At 45.5% G+C, this 15,605-nt stretch overlaps 1 protein-coding gene and 1 long non-coding RNA gene across 3 annotated transcripts; both read right to left on the bottom strand.

Annotated features, from left to right (window-relative positions):
• Positions 1 to 2,542: 2,542 nt before the first annotated feature.
• Positions 2,543 to 9,584, bottom strand: paip2b (poly(A) binding protein interacting protein 2B). Of its 2 annotated transcripts, none has more exons than XM_048970503.1 (4): positions 9,433 to 9,584; positions 4,016 to 4,176; positions 3,310 to 3,483; positions 2,543 to 3,161 (listed from the first exon to the last, which is right to left on the bottom strand). In XM_048970503.1, exons 2-4 carry the CDS (start codon positions 4,163 to 4,165, stop codon positions 3,105 to 3,107), a joined length of 381 nt encoding a protein of 126 aa, XP_048826460.1. In that variant the 5' UTR covers positions 4,166 to 4,176; positions 9,433 to 9,584; the 3' UTR covers positions 2,543 to 3,104. The 2 variants fall into 2 exon arrangements, with proteins under 2 accessions (XP_048826460.1, XP_048826459.1); XM_048970502.1 differs by lacking the exon at positions 9,433 to 9,584 and adding an exon at positions 8,645 to 8,803.
• On the bottom strand, positions 4,291 to 8,635 carry LOC125704634 (uncharacterized). Its single transcript, XR_007381198.1, has 3 exons — positions 7,013 to 8,635; positions 6,597 to 6,647; positions 4,291 to 6,121 (listed from the first exon to the last, which is right to left on the bottom strand). It is a non-coding gene; the product is annotated as an uncharacterized LOC125704634 (long non-coding RNA).
• Positions 9,585 to 15,605: the final 6,021 nt, after the last annotated feature.

Below are 15,605 nucleotides of genomic sequence, written 5' to 3'. Positions count from 1 at the left end.
TGTCCTAAGGTATTCAAGTATATGCTAAACAACACGAAGCCTTATAAATCTGAATTGAGACATTACTGGAGCCACAGATGTATCTAGATGTGTAATCTTGTTGGCTCTCAATGTTTTGTGTCGCATGCTGATTTTTTTCATATCCCTCCCAGAGTGCTTCCTAACCCATTGCTCCTTTTGTTTGTTAAGGGCACATGTGACATCGCCACATCTAGCTGACATATTCAATGGCATCAGTACTAGGAAAAACACTAAACACTTGATCGTGTGCATTAGACCGACGTTGCCCTCTAGCTTCCCCATGGAGGACATCACTAAGCTTTGAATACTTCAGTCAGATTGTGCTCAGTTTTCACATATTTAACTATTATTGGATACTATTCCTATAGCTGAATGTCACATGCAGTAATGAGATCATTTCTTTCTAAAACTTAACTCTTCCTACTCCTGTCTCTATATGGAAGGTGTCGGGTGGCTTCAGTGGTGCAGAAGATTTTTTAAAAACCAGGCTAATGAGGCTCTGCACGTTCTGTCTTCCATATCTAAGAAGCTGCCGTCATCCATCAGGCAGGGTGCCCGCTATTGACCATAAGATCCAAAGTTGGCCATGGTTCACTCAGAGACTTGCACACACTACATCCCTTCAGCTGGCATGACTGACTCTCCCCTGTCCATCTCACACATTTCATAGTTAGCCAAGAGCAGGGACAATAGACTCTCAAGTGTGACTTACATTAATGGCAGGGTTAAGACCAAAGTAAAAAGATGTAAAATGCAAATACATTAGGGATATGCTTCTCCAACACTAAGGCTGATGTGCGTTGCACACCTTGATGCATTGCCAACGATCCGATATATTAAAGATACATACAACACAACTGCTACTGCAATTCAGTATGATTCACCCCTATTGCGATGCAGTGCAACTCGACACGATTTGATTCCACAAAATGCGACTCGAGATAGTGATACAAAATGATGCTACAGAATTCAATATGGTACAGAAACAAAGTTTAGAGGGGAATTCAATCAATGTAACATTAATAGTAAAAAAATCAGTCACATTTCTAAATAATGGCATACGCCCTCTATTGATAATTCTAACAATCAGATTTTACCCATTCATCCCGAGTTTATCCCAAATTGTATCCAGTGCAGGGAAATTGCACTGTGGACTTTTATGCCAGTGCACTGATGCAAACTGGTGAACCTTACCATCCCTAAAGTACCAGCCTTACACACGGATACAGCTTCTTTGCCCATGTTGCCGAGCATAAGGATGGCTACATGGCAGGAAGTGACATGCTTTATTTCACTGGGTGTTGTGGCTCCCCTGCAGGAGAAACTGGTTAACAGAGTACAGGGACACATGTTAAGACCCCCCCCCCCCCAAATGCCAAGCCTCTGCCCCCCTGCTCCACCTGAAACTCCCCCACCTTGCTTAGGTGGAAAAACCATACTGAAGTGTCAATGCAGTTTTCCACCAAAGATCAAGACACTCCACAAGAGAGTAGTCAGAATACTCTCTCCATGCTCCACGTAAAATTTGACATTCATACATTTCGGCCAAATTAAATGTTCTGTACATCCTCATTTAACATCCTGTCACATGAGCAGATCGTCACATCGAGTTTGTCTCCATTCACTGACTTTCCATCTACCAGGTGTCTGTTTCATTAAACTGGCAGGAGTCTGGTTCAAAGTGGCTCCACTGTCAACTGGCATCATTCCGAGTCTGCACTGTGACATGGTGATTAAATAAAACTGCCTCTTTCATACAGTATATTAGAGAAAAAAAAAGACAAGCTGGTGAAGCAGAAAGAATCAGATCAGCAGTGAACGACAATAAAGGGCAAAGCAGTGAACAAGTGGATTTTATGGCTGAATATGCTACTGAACAGCACCACACATTGGGGGGGGGGGGCGAAATTGTCTAATACCGGAAAATGGGCATTCCTGGTGGGGGGGGGGGGGGAGAGAAATATCATTTAAAGGGGCTCTGTATAAATACACCCCCATCCCAGGATAGCCACATCCTAATAGGCCAGAGGCAGTCATGCTCAGCAAATACTTTCTTAAATCTTAAACCAGACTTGCAGGTTGTATTATGGGCCGTTTATGGTTTCAATGCAGAAGCCACAGTGGTTCACAACTGACATTGCAAAATAGGAAAAACACCTTCAGATATGACTAATGCATTTTGAGAGAGCCCGTCTTACACATTTTTCTTATTGGGCATCAGGGACAGTCTTACTAAATGAAGGACCCTTACAAGCAGCCAATAAAACCCGTTCAGAACATGTGCTGGAGCTGCACTTTGGGAAAAACGCTTCCAGCAACAGGAAAGGGAAACGAGCAGGAAGAGCAGTGTAGACAACGTGCCCGCAATGCGTACAGACCGAAGGGGGGGGGGGTCACCCTAACGTTTAACTGAGGTACCTGGAGTTGGCCTAATAAGTTTAAGGGCTCAGCTGCCAGCTAACGTTCACTGGTGCTCTGAAACCAAAAGACACATACACACAAAACCAAACTGAAATGGAAATCCAAATAGGTATATTGTTTTTATTCATTTTTCCTTTTTTTTAATGAAATTCGTACTTTGTGTCAGGATTTCAACTTAAATCAAAAAATGATTTTGTGTGAATCCCCCACAGGCTTTCCTATTGGTCTAATCAGGTCACAAGGCTGGTCACCTGACCCCCCTGTCATGCCCAGTAGCTCCTCCCACTCCCTCACTCCTGGACACTGCTGCCCAAAAGACACAAATCCAAACAAAAACAAAAAGCATGAAAAATAAACCCAAACAGGGGGGAAAAAATAGCCTCTCCATACAAACTCACATGACCAGTCCTCAGGGTTAAAGAAACAGGATGAAGAACAGCTCAATACTGAGTATGATGTGTAACTTGTGTAATGTCCTGGAGGGATTGTAGCTGAGCCCCTCCCACCCCCCAACACTTAGACTTGGAAAAAAACAAATAAAAAGCTTATAGGAGGAGTTGCCCTTGCTGTATCTCCTTTGCGCCCCTGTTTGAGTGTGTGCAGACGTGACCGAGGGTCACCAGTGTCTCTATAAAAGGCGCCCCCTGGTGCCAGGGGGGACCCTAGTACTTCACTCCTGGCACAAACTCCTTTGCTTCGGGATTCAAGCTGCTCTTGCGCTGGGGAACAGAGGACAAAATGGGAGCAAGTAAGAGAGGCTGTAAAACCAGAGGTTTCATCCCAGCACGTGAAAAGCCTCAACCACATGGCATCAAGCAGCATGCATTTTACGATGTAAGCAAGCAGACAGGCGTATGCAACACTCACCACGATATCCTCGGTGCTGACATCACTGACAGACAGGCCGTTGAGCTGCTGCTGGAGCTGCCCCACTCCAGAGGGGAGGTCCCTTGCTGGAATGAACCAATCCTGATCCTCCTCATCGAGCATCTCCTGGAAACAGCGCTCCAAAAACTCCTGCTCCAGAAGCTCTTCCTCCACCTGGAAGTTAACAGATTGGACAATAAAATTGGCATGAGAACAAAGTTGGGCAGGGGAATTAAACATTGTGAAAGTTATGTCTGGTAGGACAATGTGAAGAGGGATGCCAGTATTGTTATAACACTGCAACTAAACTGACCTCCCAATTTATAAAAAGAAACAAGCCATTCATCAGCTTGCCCTCCTCAACTGTCCTTGTGACATTTGCAGGCCCTTCTATAGAATCCCCCCCCAAACACACACAGTATCTACAACTTTGTGGGGATTCCCCATAGATTTCTATGGGCATAACCCTATCACTCAACCATGAGAACCTTAACCCCTACCCAGCCCTAACCAAAACCATAAGTAACCAAAATGCGTTTTTTTGGATCCAAGACTCAGATTCAGATTTTTGTAAAACTGGGTTTTCTGTTATTGGGAAAAAAATTCCCACAAGGTCAAAATAACACGTCTTTATTATATACATGCCCCCCCCACCACACACCCACACTCCATTCATGTGGTGCAAGGTGACCACATGCACACTGACCTGTCGGTTGTACTCCTCCTCATTCTCCATCCACATGTATTCAGCGAAGGGGTTGGAGTCGCCCTCTCCATGCCCATTGGCGACCGGCTCCTTGCCCTCCTTTCCAGGGCCTCCGCCTCCCGGTGTCTTCGCCACCTCCGGACCGCTCATATCTGCCGGCTCTGGAGAAAGATCACCTTTAGTCAGGAAGATGTTTTCCCCCCAAAGCCAACTACCACCCAGCTCTTCGATTTAACGAAATAAATGCATTACATACATACAACACCCCTCCCACCTTAGTCTGAGACATGGAAGATTTCAGATAAGCCAGAAACAAGGAGAAAGATACAAGACGATACATCTCCATGCCCGATATGGGATTTGTAGAGTTCTAAAACAAAGGCAGATTCATTCAAACACGTTCAACAAGTTCTGCAAACCCTGCCCAAAGCTCCACCACGGTGTGAAAAATTCCACAACTTCAGACTCATCGCTGAACAGTGGTGTAATTTTTCCCCAGACACAGTACACACCAGACTCCTCTTGAAATGTCTGTCCAGTGACATTTGCTTGAGGTACCAGAAACAGCTTTTGCGACTGCCTGGTATATGCTGATGGCAGATTTCTGACGAGCTGGGAAAATTTACCAGGCTCTAAGCTAGCATTTTCCAACGTCGCCAGTTTTTACCAAACATTTACCAGCTCCTATAGGTCACCATACATTCTCCATTGTCAGAACTCAATGACCAGCTGTGCTGAGGTCAATCCAGCAGAATGAGCAGCTTTAACAGTCAAAGCACAACTGCCTCATTTTCATTTTAAATACACATTAAAGAGCAGCGATAAAAAAGAACAAAAGCTGATAATTGCACCTGGTTGAAAATGCACACACCAGTTTAGCCAAATCAAACAGAACAGAAACTTTGAAGACAATAAGCTAGGCCAGGCTGCCTACGATGTCATTCTGCAGTGGAGGCTCCGCAGCCTAACATGCTCACGGCTGTGAGTTTGATTCCACTCTTTGGAGGTTGCATGTTCTCTCTGTTTGCACCGTTTTTCTCTTGCTACTCTACACCAGAAGTAGGCAGCCCTGATCCTGGAGTGTCAGGTTCCAGCAGGATTTCCATCCTACTTGATGAGTTACTATCGGCCTGAGATCAGGTGTGGTCCATCAGAGACCAGGTAGAATGGAAAAACTGCTGGGTACAGGCACTAGTTAGATGCCAACCCCTGTTCTAAACCATGTCTGAAAACCAAAGACCCAACGTATACTTGAACTGATGTGTCTAAATTATCCAGAGAGTGTGACTGCATACTGCTGGTGACGATCCAGTACATCCCCTGGGTGTCTAAGGCTGACTGCGATATGGGAAAAGTACAGAACATTCCAAGCAGAGACTGGGGTGTAGAAAGTGGAGGATAAGACAAGCATCATAGCTAGGTGAGGAATAAATGACATTTGTTACAGGTAACCAGCTTATACAGCTACATTTCTGAAGACATCTGATTCTCTGTGCTACCACACACCTGAACACAACCAGTGTCATTCTGAAGGCTGCTATGCAGGCTGGGCGCCTCTCGTGAGAGCCCTGCAAAGAGGAAGACCTGCATCTGTGGTTTCCTGAGCATACATGCGGAGATACATGCGTTTCTAGTGGTATCTCCAGCCAGAGTGCCATCTCCCAAGGGGACAGGGGAAGCATGTTATACGCCCCATGTACCAAGCTAAGGAAACCACATTTTAACACAAATACCAACTCAAAACACAGTAAATGGGAGATGTGCTCCATTTTCCTCCCACGGAATACCACTCCAACTTCCAGCAGGAGACATCGGACTATCATGTTAAACATAGGTGCTTGGACTAACCAGGCCCATTCTGAACGTTCTGCTTCCTGGCTTCCACAGCGACCCCCACCTGCCCCCCAGATTAAACTGCCAAGATTAAGAGAAGATATACAGAACAAGAGCTAATATAAACAACCTTCATTAGATCAGAAAAGACCTCGATCGCCTAATCTGTCAGAGGACGGTACACTGGTCCATAACATCTCACCAGCTCATCCTATTCAGTTCTTGTCCAACAAAAGGCAGGTAACCCACAGCCTGTGCCAGCAGACGCCCAAGCTGTCAGGGAGAGGCGACAGGCATTATAAATTCTCATTTCAAACCCAGTTTACTTTTATTTGGTTTTCAGTGTGGTTGCATTGGTTCTTTAAAAGATATTTCTATTTAGTATTTATATATTATAGTTCAGGTATTGAAAATGTTTCTAGGCATAGAAGTTGTAGAGCTATTTTATATGCAAGACTATTAGAGACTCCTGATTAGAGTGAAGCTAATGAACCAATTTCCTCATTTCCTTGTTGCAGGTGTTATTGACGGTAATTAAAGATATATTACTGTAACGACAGTAAAATCCTCTCCGATACCCAACATTCAAGAAACCAGCACAAAATATAAAAATTTAGAATTCACAGTAGTAACCCAATTAAACGTTTACAGCAAACTAAAAACAAACCACTTTGCGTTACATGTCACTTCCTGCGTGAGGCCACAGAGCAACATGCTTCAGACGACTGCTTGCGCCACTATTGTTTACCTTGCGATCTCGTGTTCTGACATCCAACTCACTATAATTACTGATGTGCTTCTACGAAGAAATTAAAGTATGTATAAGAAATGCGATACAATTCAGTGTTTTTCAAGAGCAACTGCCCACTATCTGGAAATTTCAACTACCCGGCAGTGTCTCTGTCCCAACGTTGTGAGAAACTACAGTTTCACTGTAAATTATTTGTGAAAATCAAGAAGTATTTTACATTTATTACTTAGTTTGTTTCAGAAGCAATGTTTATAGTTTTTGTCTGGCTGCAGTTTTCCCATTCACAGCTTATTTCAGTTTACAAATATGTTTCCTGGCAGTTTCGGTTTTTGATAACGTTGATAACCCAGCAGAGATAGGAGCTTCCCCAGCAGTCAGTACCTAGCAGATAAACGTAAACTTTTACCACATACCCATCTGCGTGGCCAGGCATCGTTACGACGATTCCGCACCTTTAACCTAAACTTCTGTTCAATCTGGAACCAGCAGCATTCTGGTCAAATGCTTAGCCACTTAACAGAAGTGCTCTAAGAGCAGACTTGATGTGCTGGTTACAGTACTTAGACTGAAGAAACCTATGGGGAGGGGGGGGGTGCTAAAGAGAGACACCGCTGGAAGGTGACTGCCCCCCTAGAATCACCCTGCGGAGAGGTAAGCGGACGGGCAGCAGCGCACGGTGGACACACTCCAACAGGCATGGCCACCATCTCTTCCTCAAATGTCCCTCTTGTTTGCCAGACCAATGTAGACCTACTGGCATGTATGGTATTTGCTCCTCCTGCACCAATGACATTTATTCGGTGTTTCAAACACCCCCCCATTTTAAACACCGACCTGTCTAGCTGTAACACACGGCTGGCTGCCTCTCTCAAACAGAGTCTGAAACATTGTGGGCGATGAAGATCAACACCCCCCCCTTCCCATAAGCAGGGATAAGGCCCAGCATCAAATCCAGCGACCCCATCTATGGTGACAGTTATCCGAAATGACTGGCTACCTCTAGTTGGGGAAAGCCAGACACAGACAAAGAACATGTTAATTAAGCCATGAGCTGGCAGTACCACGCAGAAGTCACGCTAAGGGTTAGCAGTCACCCATCCAAATCTAGCACACACGCAGAGTTCCTAATGACTGATTCCCCTTCAGTCACCTGCTCATACACCTCAAACACCACCGCCTATGGGCCACGCAGGCCCGGTACTGTCTGCATGTACAGCCGGGGCTCGATGAAAGCTCCGTGCAAAGTCTGCCAGATCAGCATTAACCGGGTCTGGCCGGGTCAGGAGCATCGCGCTGGAGGTACATCATAACTCAGGCCCTCCCTCACATCACGCACGCTTACGAGATGCTACACCTTGCATATCAGCACGGAGCACAAGCTTTGATTACAATTCAAAGGCTTCGGGCCGGCATATAACGGACGTCGTAGGAAGGGGAAAATGGAGGCGGGTGCCTCCTGTTTACAAACATCGGAAAAAAACCAACGCTACAAATACGAGATAAGAAAAGGCGTCCGAGGCTGAGAAACCGTGCGGATTCCCGGTCGGTTGAGGCTCACAGGCCGGGCTCTTTAGTTACAGCACAACGGCGACGGGAATTGTTAATCGCGGACTGTTCGCGCGGTGTTGGGAAGAACTGGCGAAACGCCACGTAGAATATTATATGGGGGGGGAGACAATTAGGGTGATTAAGGTGAGCTGCCTTCCACACGGCAGGCGGCGTCCATGCGGCGCTTAAGACGTTCAGCTGCCGCATCAACTTTGGAAACAGACACCGCCGGTTAGACAAGCGAATGGCGCGCGGGGAAAGAATCTAATAGTAACAGTATGTGGCGGCGTGAAGAGGCGCGCGGGTAGCGCGCGGGCCTCCAGAGGGGAGAGAGCGGGCCGCAGACGCGTTCGGGGCTGAGCGCTGACATGTTTGCCTTACAGTCGAACAAAGGCTCTCACGACTGCGGGCGCGAAACGCGGGGATATAACGTGCGTTAACATACGGCGAGGAACCGGTATTAAATACTGAGCTGCTGCTGGGTTATAACACGGTACCTGGCATCGTGTGTTCCGCGGGTTTACGTCCTAGACTCCAGCGAACGAGGTTATTCCCTGCGCATGTGGCGTGGCGATCTGCAGATGCTCTTGGCCGGCTAGCACGCAGCCGAGGACATAGCGAGCAGCGCGGTCATGTGACCTCCGCTAAGACAACCCACCGGGCCCCCTCCTCTACCAGGGTGGTCACGTGACTCCACTTAGCCGCCCCCCGCCTCTATCTAGCAAACGCACATGCGCGGCCCTTCACCTAGCGGGTCCAATACATGGCAAGCACACTCCAACCAAAAAACATACTTACTATAATTAAAAATGTATATTATTATTATTATTACCCGTCTCAATTTAATTTGAAAAAGCGGTAGAAGGATTTTTAGTCAACATATGTTGTATTTTACCGCCAGTCCCACGTGGAAATGTTCGCGTCCAGCAAACAGCCCCTATGCATCATACTCGTTCCAGATTTCTCGACGTCTGGCTAACTAATGTGACAGTCGCACTGACTGCTTGATCAGATGCCGAGCTGAAAACTTAATTTAACCAGCTAAACAGCATGGCATTCTGTTTAGGCTGATGCGCCGTGGAACGTGGATGATACGTTGTATAAACAGATTAAACCAGGTAACAGGCAGCCAGCTATAAAGCAAAATTATTCATCCGAGGTTCTCCTTAATAATTAGTAGCGAAAATTCACAAGAATCCATTTATCCTATCAGTTTAACGTACAACTGGCACGCTATCATTCCATCGTAAACAGTGAAGTATAAGAGATAATGTATTGCACTTACCCAACTAATTAAGCAAAAAAATATTCCAGCCACCAATAAATCCTTTAAACCGTTGTGTAAATAGCCGCTCCTACTGCAAAACGGCTTTTCCTCCGTCTTTGATTACAAAAAATTAAAAAAAAAAAAAACATTAACTGCAACAACCAGGACTACACGCCTTTGTCCGTGTTTCTCGTTTCTATTCGCCGAGCATTGCGCCTATCATAAAGTTTTGTCCAATAGAAAAACGTATTATGGTCACGTGGCCATAATTAAATGACCTCTGCGTAAACCATTGGTCGATTCCCTTATCAGTAATTTTCTGCTGCGTTTTGACATCACTTCTAGGCAAATCCCTTAAGTCTAGGATTGTCATTCGCGGTTTTTAAGATTACTTTTACAGGTTTGCTCTTGAGGCTCATAGATTCTGAATTCATTCATATAATTATGGATCCTACACTCGTGATTAACCAGGAACTCTTATGTGCCATTGTCTTGATACTAGCTGAATCTGAAATTCTTATATTTTGTCAGTGCTTGTGAGTAAAACAAGGGCGTCTTGGCGACTTACCAATGTATGATATGATGTATGGAAATTATGTGCTTGGTGTTGTACTATTTTTGATTGCCTTTTGCGTCACTCATAGGTGCAGATACCTCAAGGCATTTTCACGTCCCGTCCCTCCTTCACCGGCCTGCTGTACGCCGGTTACTGTGGAATTGCCAAGGCAAACATATTATATGCAAGATAATCATAGATGCAAAGGTCGTATAAAAATTTAATAGTAACTGTGCAAAAAATAAAACAATATGTATTTTAAATAAAAATATATGAGATATCACCATTATGAGCTGCTCGGGCAATTTACACTCGGCTATAGAACGCATTCCTGGTACTGGGATAAATGAATGGTCGGAATGGGGTCATTTATTGAGATATTGAGCCTCAATATATAGTGTACTAGTCAAGTATATGAACGTAAAACATTGTTGTTGCTTGAATTCCCTAAAGGTTATTTGATTCTGATTTTTCCTGTTTTTTTCACGATTAATGTACTTTTAGGGCGAATTTTATACATCTGTTTCCAGTTAAAACGGTTTACTTTTGCAGTGAATGATCACAGGGAATTCTCATTTAAATGCATTCCACATTTATGGAACTCACGGAGTATTTTTATTTACAGAAGTAGTCTTTTCTTTTTGTTTAGTTCCTTCATCTGTCGTCTTGCATCCTGCGGCTTTGCCCTTATGCTTCGTCTAATTACAGGGGCAGCCATGCAGCACAGAAACCAAGCATGGACGTCTTGTTAACGGACAACTGTTGTCGTGAATCCGTTTTTTTAGGGGTAAATACAAGCGGTAAAATGAACTGGAAAACGTATGTACTGTAGTGAATTGCTGGTTGGAAGATGGATGAATGCATGATGTCTCCCTCTTGTGGATTTTTTTGTTAATACAGCAGTGTTCTTTATCGCCCACGCTATTGTTTTCAAAAATTTGTTAGTATCCATCCATCCATCCATCCATCCATCCATCCAACCAATCAACCTTTTACCCCTGTCATGGTTACAGGGAGCTACGTAACCAATGAACAGGATGCCAGTCCACAGGGCATGTGATGTACTCATGCACGCTCATTTTGTTAATATATTGTTGTTTAAACATACAACACAAAGTGAACATTTTAAGAGAATAGTGCATACATATTGTTTTGTAATTGCTGTAAGATTGCCTATAGCATGTGCATAGGATTTTATATATTTTTCGGCCTCATAAGAAGTATTTTTATGCAAAACATTTATTACTGTTATTTATTTATGGATATCTTTCTGATTTTTACATAAATGAACAGCAGCCATCTTATTTAACAACAAACCCATCGATCCATTTTCCAAACCGCTTATGCTACTGGGTTGCGGGGGGTCCGGAGCCTATCCTGGAAGCAATGGACACGAGGCAGGGAACAACCCAGGATAGGGGGCCAGCCCATCGCAGGGCACACTCACACAACATTCACTCACACATGCACACCTATGGGCAATTTAGCAACTCCAATTAGCCTCAGCATGTACGTGGAGGAAACCCCACAACGACATGGGGAGAACATGCAAACTCCACACACATGTAACCCAGGTGGAGACTCGAACCCGGGTGCTAACCACTGCACCACCATGCCTCCCCCAACCCACATATCATTCAAAAGAATATGACAGTCATTCATCGGAAAATGAGGTGTCTGTATTCCGGCAGTCCTCCATCCATCGATGTGCCGCTGCCATATTCACATGTTCTTCTTCATTCCTCATGTTCCTACACTGGTGAGCCAGGCCAGAATACACCACCCAAAAGCCATGGTGAAGACGCTGCAGAGCTGTGTCCTACACTCCTCCAAAAACCACGATGAGCACTTCACTGGGCCCTCTGCAGCTCACCTATCCACCACAAGTGAGAGCTGAAGACTCAAACTTGGTTTCCCCCTAAGCCCGTCAGCATTTAAGGTGCAGACATTGAAGTTGTTCAGGCCTACAGGTACCTAGAGGAACATCTGGACAGTAAAATGGGCTGGAACACAAGCACAGATGCCTTGCGCAAGACGTTCCAGAGCTGGCTGTATTTCACGAGAAGGTCCTCTGATTCATATGGGAGGTGGGAGGCTGATACACACTTTCTGAGTCTGTGGCTGCAGCCATCCTCTATGCTGCCGTGTTGGGGCAGCAATATTAAAATGTGAGAGGCCAAAATACTGAACACATTGTTCAGGGGGGCTGGCTCTGTGCTCAGGATTGACCTTGACCCTCTAGAGCAGGTGATGGATGGGAAAATGAGGAAAAAGCTCTTGTCCATCATGAGTAATGCCTGTTTGTTTATTGTGCATCGCACAGTCAGTTTGTAGTGCGTAATTCACCCTGTTATTGATTGTAAATGTCCATTTTGCACTTGTGGTCCTTCGTAACTATACAGCACCGTTGGCACAGTATAGCTGTTTTGCACATTTGTATTTATTCCTTATGCACAGTAAGACTTAGCATGTAGTTTATTACTTTAAAATTATAATGTTTATATTTATTTTCCTGTCTGTTTAAATATACCAATGACTATTTCTGTCCCCTTGAATTTCCTTCCAGGGAAAAATAACGTCAGTCACTCACTCGGCGCCCCCCCCCCCCCCCCCCCCCCACTTGGCAATGGCACGGCAGCCCATTCATCCCAGCCTTTGCTCATGCCTCTGGAAGAGAAACACGACTGTGAATAGGATTTCAAGGTCCCTCGTGGTCCCTGTTCTATTTTATTTTTAAGGTTTTTAATTTAGGTTACCAATTTTATGGTTATTTTACATTCATCAGAATTGCTGGCTGTGCTAGAATTTCGGAAAGGCTGATCAAGGTGACCGATACTATCCCTGACCCCCCCTTTCTGGTTTCAGTGCCCCAGGGCTGTCACGCCGGCTGCTATCACTGAGGGTCATGTTACTTTTGGCAACCGCCATGCCCCGTGTGTGGATCGGTGAAAAACCTGGCACTCTCTGTCAGAGTCCAGTGACTGCATGAAGTGACGATAAGAAAAATCCAGGCAAATAAGTAAACACCCCGAGAACTCGTGTATATTTTGTCCTGCTGACGAACCATTCGCTGATTTGCAACGCCTGCATTTGAGCTATGTTGTGTTTTCATGGTCTAAGGAGAAAAGAAAACAGCCAGGGGGCTCTTTAAACAGGCTCTATTTTCTACACATAACAATGAAAAGCCGTGTTCATTGATGGAGTGATTTAACCCCCTGTGTTTCGCTGCACTCTGGTGGCTTAGCACAGGCTGAGCAGGGAGCTGCTTAAGCTAAGGAGGGGCTCCTTGGCAGCAACTTGGCAGTGACATGAGCAATCATCCTGGTCTGTTCAGGTGTGAGTGAGGGCATGTTAGGACAGCTCCCCTCTGGGGGGGGATTGGTACCGCCCAGACTGGGAGGGGTGTACAGTCTGTACTCTCTTTTCTGGAGTGTTATGTCCGTCAGTCACAAGTGCTGTGGCTTCACTCTTAGAATTTGTTCCCTTCCCGCCCGGTCCTTGAATGCTTGGCCCTTGATGACCCCTGGTGACCTCACTGCCTCCCCCTCCCAAACACACACACACATACACACAGATATGCTGGTGAGGGACAGGCGAGTCTCAACAATGGACTGGGACTGGCTGAGTCTGCGTCCGCCGGGGCACAATGCAGGGGCTTGACGGCTAGCCGGAAGGGGCAAGGGGTCGCTCCCGTTCCGGCTGCACGGTATCGTCCAGTCACCGGGGCGGGGGCCCGGGGCTGCCGGAAAGGCGGGGGCAGGGATACTCATAGGCACGCAAGTGAGCTCACGCTCTCTCATGCCAGAAAAACGCAGGGTGCCTGCTGAAATCTGGGAAGGACCTTGTGTCAGTAGCTTCAGGCTGTTCCATACCTTAATATTAAAAAAGACTAGATGAAGTAAAAACTAAATTTAACTGTAACTGGAAGGTTTCCTTTGTAAAAAAAGAATACAATTCTCCCTTGGTCTTCCTGGGAGATGGGTTCCAGGACCCTCCCGTGGATACTAAAATCCACAGATGCTCAAGTCCCTTATATATATAATTGTGTAGTATTTGCTTATAACCGACAAATGACCTCTTATATACAGGCCATCCATGGGTTACAGTGGTCCGTGTCACGATATTTCGACTTTTCAATGGTATTCCAGTTCCATTCTGTTTTTCACTTTCAGTACATTATTCAATAAATTACATGAGATATTCACTTTATTATAAAATAGGCTTTGTGTTAATGTTCTTGCATGACTGTATGCTAATGTAGGTGTTCTAATTTGCATGTTTAAGCTAGGCAAGGCTATGATGTTGTTAGGTTAGATGTACTGTATTAAGATGCACTTTTGACTTGCGATATTTTCACCTTACGGTAGGTTCATGAGAACGTAACCCCATCGTAATCCAGGGAGCGTCTGTGCTTGAAATCTTCTCTAGATTACTTGTAATATCTAATACAATGTAAATGATGTGAAAACGTATTATTTTTATGTATCGTTTAGGGAATACTGGCAAGGGAAAAAGTATGTATTAATTTACATTAATTTAGCGTGGTTCTTGCCATGGCAAATTTTTGCCTTTGTAACTTTCAGAATTTTTTCAGTTTTTTTCATATTTTCATTGGTTCGTTGGTTGAATCCTCAAATACGGAGGGCCAACTATGATGGCGATCAAGTCGAAAGTCCGAAACAGATCCGTTCTGATCATAAGCATTTGCAGATAAGTTTTGTCCCGGACCTGTGCGGGCGGTCCCTCCTGTGACGTGGCAGGCTGACTTCCGGTTCCCGGTGCGGTGGGCGCTGTAGAGACCATCTGGGCAAACTCTACAGCTGAAGCTTCCCGGCGTTACTCAGGTTACACTGGGTTTGGGCAACGGGATTTTTCAAGGGCTGCTTTTCAGAATTCATTATACAGCACAGTGTTGAACATACAAACGTGAGCCATAAAAATGTTGGTGGTTCACATCCAAGGGCACCAGATACTACTGAGCACCATGAAGTCCGACTCTAATCTGTTAGTCCTGTTTGGCAGGGCCATGTCATGCTGAAGCGATACAGGTACCATGTATAGACATTCCCAAAGAAGATTATAATGCCAGTGGCAATGTGCTGCTTTAAGGTTTGGTTTTAGTGCCATATAGCGTTTTTTATTTCTCAGCCAGTTACGTCTTTTCTGACTGGACAGAACAGCAGCCAAGGAGTCAGAATGGACACCTTCCTATTAAAATAAACATGCAATACATAGATGTCGCCGTAGTGTGTGTGTGTGTGTGTGTGTGTGTGTGTGCCTGCCTGCATGAGCGCACACTCCTGTGTGGATGCGGTGAGGCCTGCTCTGCATGGAGGAGGTTTACATTACACGTACAGAGAGGCAGAGCCCATGTGAGGCCCCCCCTCGCCAGTGGTGCTGTCCCTAATGGGTTCCAGACTCCGTGCCGCAAATTTGATTTGGAAGCACGACAGGCCCACGAGCACGCTGGGGGGATGGGGGGGGGGGTGCTCTGCTGCAAGGTGACGGATTGCAAAGGGAGTGGAGGGGGTTCACTGCATCTTAGTGTGTGTGTGTGTGTGGTAGAGGGTGAGGGGGGCAGGGACTGCTGGGGAATGTGTGTGTTCAATCAGCACTCCCTGGGGGGTTGGGGAGG

This window comes from Brienomyrus brachyistius, chromosome 12 (genome assembly GCF_023856365.1).
Source record: "Brienomyrus brachyistius isolate T26 chromosome 12, BBRACH_0.4, whole genome shotgun sequence".
Classification (NCBI taxonomy): Eukaryota; Metazoa; Chordata; class Actinopteri; order Osteoglossiformes; family Mormyridae; genus Brienomyrus; species Brienomyrus brachyistius.
This window is presented reverse-complemented; position numbering and strand designations above follow the sequence as displayed.